General features: G+C 31.6%; 1 protein-coding gene across 6 annotated transcripts in view; it reads left to right on the forward strand.

Moving 5' to 3' along the window:
• PCLO (piccolo presynaptic cytomatrix protein) overlaps positions 1–13,486 on the forward strand; it is a 513,527-nt gene that overhangs the window by 365,803 nt on the left and 134,238 nt on the right. For 5 of the 6 annotated variants that reach the window (XM_031938652.1, XM_031938653.1, XM_031938655.1 and 2 more), the window contains exons 11-13: positions 9,014–9,122; positions 9,824–9,891; positions 12,892–13,103. In XM_031938652.1, the coding sequence (XP_031794512.1) occupies positions 9,014–9,122; positions 9,824–9,891; positions 12,892–13,103 (389 nt within the window). The remainder of the gene's footprint in view (positions 1–9,013; positions 9,123–9,823; positions 9,892–12,891; positions 13,104–13,486) is intronic. The other variant, XM_031938654.1, reaches the window with a different exon arrangement.

Genomic DNA, 13,486 nt, shown 5'->3' on the forward strand with positions numbered 1-13,486 from the left:
TATTCTTTTCCCTTTCATCCTGTCCCTCTACAAAAGTGTTTTGCTTCTTACTGTCCCCTCTGCCAATCTTCCCTACCTTCTGCCACTCCTACCCCATCCTCTTATCCCCTTCCTCTCCTACTTTCCGTATTGTAAGATAGATTTCTATTTCTAATTGAGTGTTATTCCATCTTTGAGCCAAATCTGATGAGAATAAGATTCATTCATTCCCACTTACTTCCTTTCTCTTTCCCTCTACTATAAAAGATTTTCTTGCTCTTTTATATGTGATAATTTACCCCATTATACCTCTCTCTTTCCCTTTCTTCTGTTACATTCCACTCTTACCCCTTAATTTTATTTATTAGATATAATCCCTTCACATTCAACTAACACATGCCCTCTGTCTATACATACTTCTAACTAAACTAATGAAAAAGTTTTGATGGATGGATGGTATTATCTTCCCATGTAGGAATGTTACACAGTTTAAACTTACTAAGTTAATAATAATTTCCCTTTCATATTTACTTTTTCGTGCTTTTCTAGAGTCTTATATTTGAAAGTCAAATTTTCTATTCAACTCTGGTCTTTTCAAGAATATTTTAAAATACTTTATTTCATTCAAGATCTATTTTCCCCTTGAAGAATTATAGTTAGATTTTTCTGGGTAGATGATTCTTGGTTGTAACCCTAGCCCCTTTGCCCTCTGAAATTTTCTATTCCAAGCTCTCCCAATCCTTTAACATAGAAGCTGCTAAATCTTGTATTATCTTGACTGGCTCCAAGGTACTTGAATTGTTTTTGTTTTTTTTTCTTTTTTTTTTTTCTGATTGCTGCAGTATTTTCTCCTTGATCTGGGAGCTCTGGAATTTGATTATACTATTCCTGGGAGTTTTGGGATCTCTTTCAGGAAGTGATTGCTGCATTCTTCTAGTTTTTATTTTACTTTCTGGTCCTAGAATATCAGGGCAATTTTCCTTGACAATTTCTTGAATTGCTCATGGCTTTCAGGTAAGCCAATAAGTTTCAAATTTCAATTCTCTCTCCTGGATCTATTTTCCAGGTCAGTTATTTTTCCAATGAGATATTTCACATTGTCTTCTCTTTTTCTTCGTTTTTTTTTTTTTGCTTTCATTTTATTATTTCTTAATTTCTCATAAAGTCATTAGTTATTGTAGAGAGCCATAGACAATGGGGGAACTCTCAGTATAAGACCCTTCAGCCCAGAGGGAACTTGCTGACAACATCTGGTTCGGGTCTCATCTCCCTTTAGTGCATCTCAAGATGCACTGAGAAGTCGGAGGAGAGTATGACAACCTGTGTTCTACTTGAAGTAGAGATATTTGTAGTAAAAAATGCATTTACATAATAATAGCAAGGTGCTTATAGATAGCACATGTCCAATGTGCTGTGGTGATATAATTTTACTAAAGTATGTAGGACTGAGAGAACTTGAAATAAAGGAGCTGGTCTCAAGATCCTTCAGAGAGCCTAGTCCAGAAGGTATATTTTGGCATCCCAGCATGGGCACTCGAGAAAGCACAGTACATTTTGGCACCTCAACTTGGGGCATCTAGAAAGCTCACTACAAGTTATCATTTGCTCAATCCCAATTTTTAAGGAATTATTTTCTTCAGTGAAATTTTGTACTTTCTTTTCCATTTGGTCAATTCTATTTTTAAAGGAGTTGTTTCCTTCAATGAATTTCACCCCTCCCCCCTCCAATTTGGGTAATTCTGCCTTTTAAGACATTAATCTTCTCAATGACTTTTTTGTACTTCTTTTACCTTTTGGCCTAGTCTGGTTTTTAAGGTGTTATTTTCCTCAGTATTAGTTTTGTATATTTTATATATGCCAAACTATTGTTTTGCTTTTCATAATTTTCTTGCATCACTCTCATTTCTCTTCCCAGTTTTTTTCCCTACCTTTCTTACTTGATTTTCAAAATCCTTTTTGGGCTCTTCAGTGATCTCAGACAACTTTATATTTTTGTTGAATGCTTTGGATAGAGGTGCCTTGATTTTGCTGTAAAATGGGATATTCTAAAATATTCTAAACTCTATATAATATAGAAAGGCCTTGATATAATTGTTTCATATTTTTAGAATGATACTGCTTTTCCCATTTCGCTAAAGTAGTTTTTTTCTTATTTTAAAAAAGCTACATGAAAGTATTAAAAGTATAATTGAGTACTACAGCTTACTTGACTTGAGTCTTGTGTAATTTTTTTCATATACATATCTAAAATATTCTTTTATAAATTGTTTTTGGTACAAAAAAGACAGAATTTGGAGATGTCATTAATATAAAGTGTGGGGTAATCAGCTTGATTATATATCATTATTCATATATAGTTGAATGACTGATTCTTTTGCAATCTTTTTCTGAAAGTGATTTATTGGTTTTTACCCTTTTAAAAAGAAACTAAAAATGCCAGGATCTTAAAGATATTTTAGAGAAAAAATGTAACTAAAAGTGATTTGTAGTTCTTTCAAAATGAAATCATTTATAAGACAATATCGCTTCCTCTTAGTCTCTAGCAGTCTCTCTCCCTCCCCCACCCCATGTTTCCTCTATTTTTTCTAGTTCCCCCTTCCATTCCTTTCTCCTCCCTCTCTCCTTCTTTTCAAAAGGAATAAAAGATAAAAAGAGACATATTTACATATGTAACTCATTTGTCATTTCCACATTTTAAAAAATCATACAATTCAGAATTTTTATGATGAGAAATGTCACAATTTGTTATAAAGATATACAGACTCATACATAAATTGATAATCACAATCACAATTACTTAATATCATCAAGTCACAGAATTACTGTTAAAAGCACTCTCAGAGGCCATTTAAATTAATTCTTGTACATCGACCTTTTAAAATATTGTTGTTAAATCCTTTTAAACCATTCCTATTTTGTAGTATGACTATGTAAGGTATGAAAAAAAGATGTTGAGATATACATAGTTCAAAACCACAGACATATATGGAATTAGATCTTGGTAGATGCTAGGCTGAGCTGATGAAATTAAGTGACAAGCCCTTTCAGCACTGAAGATTCCCACTCAGATATTTTAGCCAATTAAAGTATTATATATTGCTATTATTATTTTTTTTTAGCATGACAGGTTTTGGGAATAGGACATAGGGTAAATTTATTTTGATGGGAATAGGCAGAACCATAATATACTGAGAATGTAATTTTGGTAAATTATTTTATTAATCTTAAGTTTTAAGTGAGAATTCAGGATTCATTTAATGCTATCCCTCAGAGGATGATATCTGGAAATCAGAATATGTACTATAGATACTTAGTAATAAAAAGACAAAACACTAACTAAGAGAAGAAGAAATCATGTAAAAAGTAATATTGGAGTAGCTTGGGTGACTAATTTTAGCCGATTCATTTTTTTTTCTATCACTTGTAGGAGACATCTTGTTCTTTGCCAGCAAATCATGGGCTTTCTAGGAAATTCAGGATAGATGGTAAATCAACAATGTAAATTCAATCTCATTCAACTACAGCTGTGTTGATGTAATTGTTGCTAATTTTTCATGTTCTGAAAAAAAGTTTTATTGGTGTTTTAAGAAAAATAAACAAAATATAACCAAAGTAACTTTCAAATGATTTCATATCACAGAAAAAAAAATGACAGCCCACCAATGTAGTAGCTATATCTAACAGTATTTTTGATATTCTGCACCCCTAATTGTCCACCTATTTAACCAAAATATACAGAATTGTGTTTGATTATGTATCTCTTGAAAATTAGTTATCATCGCATTTAGAAGTCCTTAAACATTGTCATTGTGTTCCTGGCTTCAGTCTGTATCAGTCTTTGCAAGTTTTTCTTCTCAAATCTATGTGAGTTACTACTCATACTTGCCATTTTCTATAGGGCAACAATGATCCATTAAATTGATACAGCAAAATTTGTTCAGATAGTAGTACTAGAGTATTTGCTTGTTTTCTTGTTGTTTTTTCCTATGACAAAAAATGCTACAATAAATATTTTAGTTATTTTTTTATATCTGTGGTTTATCTGGAATATATTTGCAGTAATGTGTTGCTGAGTAAAAAAAGTATAAAGTATATTGACTTTCCTTGTATGATTCCAACTTATTTTCCAGAGTGATTGGACTAGTTCACATTTCTACCAATAATGTATTAAGGTTAATTAATCATGATGCTTTCTACCACTGATAATTTCTTCCCATTGATATCTTTGCTCAATTTGATAGATATGAGTTAAAACCTTGCACTTGTTTTAATTTTCATTTTTCTTATTCTTAGTGAAGAAACATTTATATGATCAGTGACATTCTGAGTTTTCTTCTGAAGATCTTTTATATAACTTGACTGTCTACTAAAGAATGAATAACTGTCATATCAATTCCTAAATATCTTAGATATCACAAAAATTTTATGAAGTCTGTTCCATATCTAATACTCTTCTAAGATATGTGGAAATTGAGAAGATACAAGCTTCTGCTTTTGACAAAGTTATAATATAATCCTTTAGAATTAAAATATATATATACATATATGAAATGACTAGAAAAACAATGGAACATATGTGACGAACATTATGAGTTAACATTCTAACTGAAGAAACTGTCTTCTGCTCATTATTTTAAGTAATCTTAGTGAAGATTCTAATTCATTCTGATGTTAGTAGAGATGATCTTATGTTCATTCAAGTTTGTAATAGTTTATTCATAAATCATTTATTTATTCATTTATTAAAATTATTTATTCTTACATTCCATCCAAATTAGCAATAATTTATTAAGTGTCTATGTATTCATTTATTAAAATTGTTTCATGTGATCATTTTATGTCTTTTTATTAATTATCATGGGCATAAAATATACAAATATGCTTGATTCTCATATTCATTTCTTTTGTAGGTTTAAAAAGATATTTTAGATAATATAATTTAATTTTAATATGTATTTAATAGGAAAACATTGATATAAATCCTTTTAAAAGACATTTTACTGTTTTATTTTGTCTTTTTTTATTTTAGATTCAGTATTCTGTAATAGGAAAGCTTATTTATACTCCTTTTGTGTCATTGTATCATTAGAGCCTCCTTATTCTACAGAGATAATATTTATATGTTATATCAAGGTATGAAGTTTTGTTTTGTTTTGTTTATGATCATGAAGCATCCTTTGTACTGATTTCCAGTGAAGATTTTTCAATGAATATATCTTAATCCTATGATGTTCAAAATTTCAATTAAATTAGAACAGTTGGTGGAATATATAGTCCCTGTAGATTTGTAAAATTTATGTTTATTATCAAATGCTACTTCTAAGATCTAGTTAGCCATTCTGTTCAGGTTCATTTTTAACATATTAAACTAAGGGTACCAATGATCTACAGCATATGACTGATGATGAATCACACACATTTAGTTTATATAGCTTTTCTGCTCAGTATATTTCTTTTAAGGATATATGGTTACATGAATAAAACATACCAAGTGTCCCTAGGTGATTTTTTTCAACTCCTCTATAGAGGAGTTTGTGTAACATTAGATGACTCAAGACAAAAGCATTTGCCACTCCTTTTTCCTTCAGCAAAGAATTTTGTCTTCCAAATTATTAAGAAAATGAAGCTATCAGTTGGGAATTCATTTATATAAAATGTTATTTAATTATTACAATAGTAGAAGAGCTTAGTTAGGCATAATGGCCATTTTATAAATGAGAAAAATCAAAATCAGGTAGCTAATTAGTGACAAGGCCTTAACTGACTTCTTGCTAATTTTCTCCCCAAACTGATGATAATTCCACTACTAGTAGAATTTTACAAAGTATGACACATAGTTATATATCCTATCCTTCATTAGAATGAAAGCTTATTGAGGGTTTTTGTTGTTCAGTTGTTTTTCAGTCACATATGATTCTTTGTTAACCCATTTGGGGTTTTCTTGGCAAAGATATTGAAGTGTTTATCATTTCCTTCTCTGCCTTGTCTTATAGATGAATTAACTGAGGTAAAGAGGGTGATGACTATCACACATTTAGTATCTGAGGCCAAATTTGAACTCAAAAAGTTTCTGATTCCAAGCCCTTATTCTGTGCACTATGGTGACATCTAGCTGCCCTTCTTGAACTTAACAGATGATGTTTTTGGCTTTTAAAAAAATATTCCTACTCTTATTGTAGTCCCTAGCACATAGTATTTAATAATATTTGTTAAATGACAGACTGACTAATGTAATTTCCATTGATTAAATGTGATAAGGTATAACTTGAAAAATAAAAGGGCTGCCAAGGTTTTTGTTGGTTTTGTTATTCTATAGGATGCTTAAAGCAGTAGAACTAACAATTTGGTGAAATCTGTTGACATATCTGAATGTTTTTAAATGTATAACATAAAATGTATAGGATTACATGAGGAGAGAGAGATAGGAGTTTGGGAGGTGTCACATAAGTAACATTAAAAAAGTAGCCTTTTCAAATAGTTGGGACAATATTGAATTAGTATCCAAATTTTCCTTATCATTCCTCTTATGATTTTACTAATAATATTGAATAATATTCTTTCATTTTGACCAAAAGATGATTGTGTATTTTGCAGTATGTTACATAAGAGGTTTTAGAAAATTAGTCGCTTTCATATTTGGGAAGAAATTTTTGCTAAGAAAAAATAAAGAGAAATTTGTTTTGAATCAAATCTCTATGAAGATCAATGTGTTCCTAGATAAATGTGATAATACTGTTTCCAGATTATAATGGTATAAATCATAAATATGATATAGTCAAAAGCATACATTCATGAATTATACTTTCTTTTGTTGATCAAAAACATGTATTGAAATTGTCACTGGGTTTCTTTTTTTCATTTTATATGTACAACAGCTTGGGACTACTGAAACAAATATAAAACTATTTGAGGATAAAATTTCCTTGGTGTAAGTTTAGTAAAATAATAAGTTTTTACTATGAACAGTTTGTTTTGATGGTGGTGATTGTGTGAGCTTTTCTCTCCAATTTATTTTTGTGAGAAAATAATAGTAATTTGCAATGAATAATATGCTTTCCAACACATAGCTGGCTGTTACCCATACCAGAATTCTCTCTTCTTATCTCTTCCTGATGACTTTACTGGCTTATTTTAAGTTGTAGCTAATATTTCATCTTCTGCAAGAATCCATTCTTAGTCTTCCTGAAAGTTAATACTGTTCCTCTGAGATTGACAATTTATAAAATAGAGAGATAGATAGAAGAACATAACTGTGTGTTATCTTTCTCCATAAGATTTTAAGTTTTTTGATGTCAAAGACTGCTTTTCCCTTTCTTGTTTCAGGACTCAGCCAAGTGTTGCCACATAATAGTCACTTAATCAGTATTTGTTGACTAGTTGATTAAACCCTAATGTTTAAGAATCTGATTTCTTAGTCAATGGGAGGACTGAATGAGTAGAAGAGATAATAGGGGATTTCACATGTGATTTTCTGCAGTTTAGTCAAATCAGATAATACAACAGCACATTTTCATCCTTTAGAATTCCTTGGAAAGAATTATGACAATTCTAAAACATATTGACTTTGTTAACACTATAATCTGGGATTATGAATAAGCATATATGAGTGTCTCTAAAGCAGACAGTATGGAATTATTAGCAGTGACACTTGGTTTCAACACAAATAATTCAGTAGGTAGAGCATTGGACCTGAAGTCAGGAAGACCAAAGTTCAAATCCTTGCTCATACTCTTACTAACTATATAGTCCTGGGCAAATTACATAACCAATCTGTGTCTCAGTTTCTTTATCTGTAAAGTAAGTATAATAATAATACTACCTATCTCACAGGGTTGTTTTTACAGTCAAATTAAATAACATTTATAAACCATTTTGCAAACTTTGAGATACTTAAATGCTAGCTATTATAATTATATTTATATATATATATGTATATATATATATATATATACATATATATATATATATATAAAGAGAGAGAGAGAGAGAGATGGCTTAATGTATAAATCTTAATCTGTCAAGAAAACCCCCTAATGGGGTCATGAGTCAAATATAACTGGGAAAAATGACTGAAAAAATTTTATGGCCCATCAAATCTTTTGTGTATTTTAGATATAAAACATTATTGAGTTTTATTTCACTTTTTGTTTAAGGCAAAGGCCTTGTGGAGGGAGAAGAAAAAGAATACCTTTTTACCATTCCTAGGAAATTTCATTTTAAGAATATACCAAAGGGAGAGAATTCAGGAGGGATATGTTCAGGAAATAGTGAATTCTTATATAGAAAGGGAGCTGCTGTTACCACATCCTTTGAAGGATCATTTGTCAAAGTATGAGACATTGATTAATGCCCTTGATTTGAATGTAGGGAAACCTGGGTTCAAATCCTGCCTCAGAAACATATCAACTATGCCATCCTAGGCAAGTTATTTACTTCCAGAACTAGGTTCTTTCTTCTGTAAAATGAGAAAGTTGGATTTAGTGACTTCCAACATTCCTTCCAGCACTATATCTATGATCCTTTCATGAGAAGATCATGAATGATCTATTCATGAGTGGGCATAACTATATTGCAGATGATTTCCAGTCACCATACACACACATATACACGCGTGTGTGTGTATGTGTGTCCACACACACACACATACATACACACACATATATATTTATACCTTCTTGTCCCAGAAGAGACAAAATATGCTAATAGGTATTTCTATAGTGTTTTCTTCACATCTGCTTGAATACAATGCATATTTGTTGCTATCTGACAGACTTGGGCCTCCACAAGAAAGGACAAAGTTTGTATGTCCAGCCAGATATCCTTATGTGATCAGGTAAGTTGATGAGAACTGATAAAATGGTTTTCTCGTGCTGTGAGATGGTTTTGTTAAACATTCCAGAAGCCATTTAGTTGAGGTTTTCTGGAAGTGTGTGCTGAATTGCTTACATTTAAGAAAAAAAAATATTCCTTAAGGAATACAACATGCTAGAAGTATGGAATTTATCTAAACTTATTCCCTTACTTGTTTTCCTAGGAATGCAAGTTTTAGAATGGAATGGAATCCCCCTGACTTCTAAAACCTATGAAGAAGTCCAGAGTATCATTAATCAACAAAGTGGGGAAGCAGAAATATGTGTAAGACTGTGAGTTTTTCCCCATCTTTTTGTTTCCATTTTTTTGGCTTTTCACGTCTTATTTTTCTTTAAAGTTATTAAGGTGGAACCTTTTCCAGTTTGTATGACTTATCTGTATTTAAATGTAATTAAAAAATAAAACTTTAGTGGTTTCTTGTGTCTGTTATAAAACAAAAGCTCTTTAGCATAGAGAGAATGCATTCAATTCATTTTCAATAAAATGTTAATAATTCTTTCCTTACATGTCTTTTATTAAACATGCTTCATTTAGATGAAGGCTATAACTTATTTATAATCCATGAGAAATGTACACCTAGGTTCCAATTAGTGCAAATATATAATCTTATTTAATTGTCAAATATTCAAATTCATACTGCACATTTCTATTTGGGAGAATACAAGTGACCACATTTTTCATATACAATCCCTGTAGGGGATTCATTATTCACACTAATTCTGACCTAGCAGCATTTGTAACATTTCAATATGAATTTACATTTGCTCCATCAAAGATTTCACCTTAAAGAATCATTTTTACAGCTACTTGACTTTTTTAACAGCACTGCAAATATGTATCAATTACAGAAGGGGATTATGCTGGGAAATTGCTTTATATATCATTGATCACTTTTCATTTATCTAACTAACTAAAAGACTGTGCTTAGAAGGAAGAAGGACCTTTTATCTCAGGCTTCTTTTGCTTCCTTTAGGGATATCAACATGCTCTCAGATTCGGAGAATCCCCAACACTTAGAACTACATGAACCACCAAAGGCTGGTAGGTGAAAGTAATATATTTCCAACTGCCTGAAATTAAATCCCTTAAAAAGATTTAGTCATAGAGTTAGAGTCCAGACCTGATTTCATAGAGGCATTTCTTAAATGAGGACCCTCACTCTATTAATGCAAGTGAGCATTTTTTCAGAAATTTATAATCTTAAGGAGTTATCTGCAGAACTGAGAGGTCACACAATCTGTAAGTGTGTCAGAGGCAAGTCTTGAACCTTTGCTTTTGAAGCTCCAAGGCCTTCTTTCTCTGTTGTACCATTCAACCTCTTTTTAGGTTCATAATAAAACAATATCTTTACTTAATGTAAGAAATTATGAGGACCAATTATATCCATGTAGCTCCTTGACACTTAGCAGAGTGCTTCCAACTCAGTTTTATCATTTTTCTTATCAACAACTCTAAAAGACTTATTTGCATTTAGCATTGTACCTGGCACAATGTGGATGCTTAAGAAGTTCTCATTGAATGATACAGTGAATGATAAAAAAACTTAGATCTCATGAGACTCATGATTGGTCCAAGTTTGCCTACTTAATAAGTGAAAGAGCTCAAGCCCAAGTGTTCATGATGCTAAGTAAGACACTTTCTCTATTCTATTTGGTTGCTAGGTTATAGTTAATACTATTTCCTATTTATGTAAAAGTGATATTTTTTTTAGATACCAAAGAAATCTCTCTTTTAATAAATGAAGACTTTATATTAATGTTTGCTCTGAGATTAAAAAGAATGCTTAAATAAAAGAAAAAAGACAAAAACAAAAACAATTCAAATCACATAAAACATGTTTCCAGGGGGCAAGAATGAACTATCCATTGATTTCACACAGTATATTTTGCTTATTTCTCAAATTAAAGCAATTTATGTCCATTCTGGAAATGTAAGTAAATAAGGTAGGCAAGAGCTCTGACTTTTAGTCCCATCTGTACACTAAACTTCTTTTGAAGGAGAATGAGAGTAAATTATATGTAAAATGTAATTTACTGCTTCACACCAAGGATTGCCAACATGTGCCAGACATTTTGTTTAGTACTAGGTATACCATGATATACAAAAAAAGTTTGAGAAATAATTTCTGGCAAAATTAGAAGGGAAACAATAAACTGGGAAAACTTTTCTAAGTCAAAGGTTCTGACAAAGACCTCATTGCCAAAATATATAGAGAATTGATCTAATTTATAAGAAACCAAGCCATTCTCCAATTGATAAATGGTCAAAGGATATGAATAGACAATTTTCAGATAAAGAAATTGAAACTATTTCTAGTCATATGAAAAGATGATCCAAATCATTATTAATCAGAGAAATACAAATTAAGACAACTCTGAGATATCACTACACACCTGTCAGATTGGCTAGGATGACAGGAAAAGATAATGGTGAATGTTGGAGGGGATGTGGGAAAACTGGGAAACTGATACATTGTTTGGTGGAATTGTGAATACATCCAGCCATTCTGGAGAGCGATTTGGAACTATGGTCAAAAAGTTATCAAACTGTGCATACCATTTGATCCAGCAGTGTTAGTACTGAGCTTATATCCCAAAGAGACATTAAAGAAGGGAAAGGGACCCATTTGTGCAAAAATGTTTGTGGAAGCAATTTTTGTAATAGCTAGAAACTGGAAACTTAATGGATGCCCATCAATTGGAGAATGGCTGAATAAGTTGTGGTATATGAATATTATGTAATATTATTGTTCTGCAAGAAATGACCAGCAGGATGATTTCAGAAAAACCTGGAGAGAGACTTATATGAACTGATGCTGAGTGAAAAGAGCAGGACCAGGAGATTATTATATACTTCAGCAACAATGCTATGTGATGATCAGTTCTGATGAACATGGCTCTCTGGTGAATGAGATGAACCAAATTAGTTCTATTTGTTCAATAATGAATAGAATCAGCTACACCCAGAGAAAGAACTCTAGAAAATGAGAAAAACCACTACATAGCATTTCCAATTCCTCTGTTTTTGTCTGCTTACATTTTTGATTTCCTTCACAGGTTAATTGTACATTATTTCAAAGTTTGATCCTTCTTGTGCAACAAAATAACTATATGGATATATTGTATTTAACATATACTTTAATACATTTAACATGTATTGGTCTACCTGCCATCTGGAGGAGGAGATGGGGGAAGGAGTGGAAAAAATGGAATAAAAGGTTTTGCAATTGTTGATGCTGAAAAATTACCCATCTTGTAAATAAAAAGCTATAATAAAAAAAGAGAAATAATTTCTGGGATAATTGATCATTTTATTCATCATATTAGAAATAATTAATAAAAGGAGAATCTTAAATGCCCAGAAGTCCCAATGGAACCCAACTGATTATATGCTTTTGGAAGAATGGGTATTCCTGAGGAAGGCAGTCAACTCTGATTGGCAACAAGTAATGTGAGAATGAAAATTATGAGAGGTCAGGGCTTATTCTAATTAGAGTATGGGGGACATAATTGATCACTCAGTCTTGATCAGAATCTTATTTATACCAATATCACCTCATCTAGACAAACACTGGAGAAACCACCTTTCCCTAGTCTAGTCTAAGTAGAATACTATAGGCTAGAATCCATCAATTCACTTAAACTCAAATTTCTTTACCATTTGAACAAATCTGAGTTTTCCCCTCTCATTATCAGCCCTACATTTCAAAGGCTTCCTGAATAAGGCACTGGGGATTATTTCTGAATGAGGAAGTAGAAAAGGGGAAAAACCTGAGGGGCCCAATTCAATAATTGGCTCTTAATATAAGAGCCAATGATAATAATCAGTTCTCTCAATACAAAGAGAAAAATGAAAGCATTCTTGACTCCACAGGTAGTTTACACTATCCATAATATGTTACCAATTTCCTTGTAATCAAGTGAAGATTGACATTTTATCTTTGATATCCAGAATTCTAATAGTGCTGATGTAGCTGATGTTATAGAAATAAATTTCTTTAACGTGGATTTAGTACATAAAACTGTTTTTATCTTGTTGCAGTAGACAAAGCAAAATCCCCTGGGGTAGATCCAAAGCAACTGGCAGCTGAGCTCCAAAAAGTTTCTCTCCAGCAGTCACCATTGGTTCTTTCTTCAGTTGTTGAAAAAGGATCACATGTTCACTCTGGCCCCACATCAGCTGCATCTAGTGCTGTTCCTAGTCCTGGTCAACCAGGATCACCCTCTGTGAGCAAAAAGAGGCACAGCAGCAAGGTGAGTCATGTCTAAATATGTTGTCAGTATGGTTTCTTTTTTTTATCCCATCTTTAGATCAGGGAAAAACAAATGAGAAACAATTTTGATTCCCTGAGCTTTCTGCTCAAGCATCTTCCTTTTTACTCTAACAACATAATTACTAAGACACAAAAGTAAAAATTATATTTCTTATACGCTACAATAATTTCTTATAACCTATCCTTTTAATCTAGCAAGTGATTTTTCTTATACAAATAAAACAGTAGAATATACCACAGCGATTTTATGTTTAGTACAGTTTTTTAATGTACTTTTGATACTTTAATATAATAATTATGTTAAGAGAAAGAAAAAACATCTATGTGACTTAAAGTAAGCCATTTAAACCCCTCTTATCTCAA

This window comes from Sarcophilus harrisii, chromosome 5 (assembly GCF_902635505.1).
Source record: "Sarcophilus harrisii chromosome 5, mSarHar1.11, whole genome shotgun sequence".
NCBI lineage: Eukaryota > Metazoa > Chordata > Mammalia > Dasyuromorphia > Dasyuridae > Sarcophilus > Sarcophilus harrisii.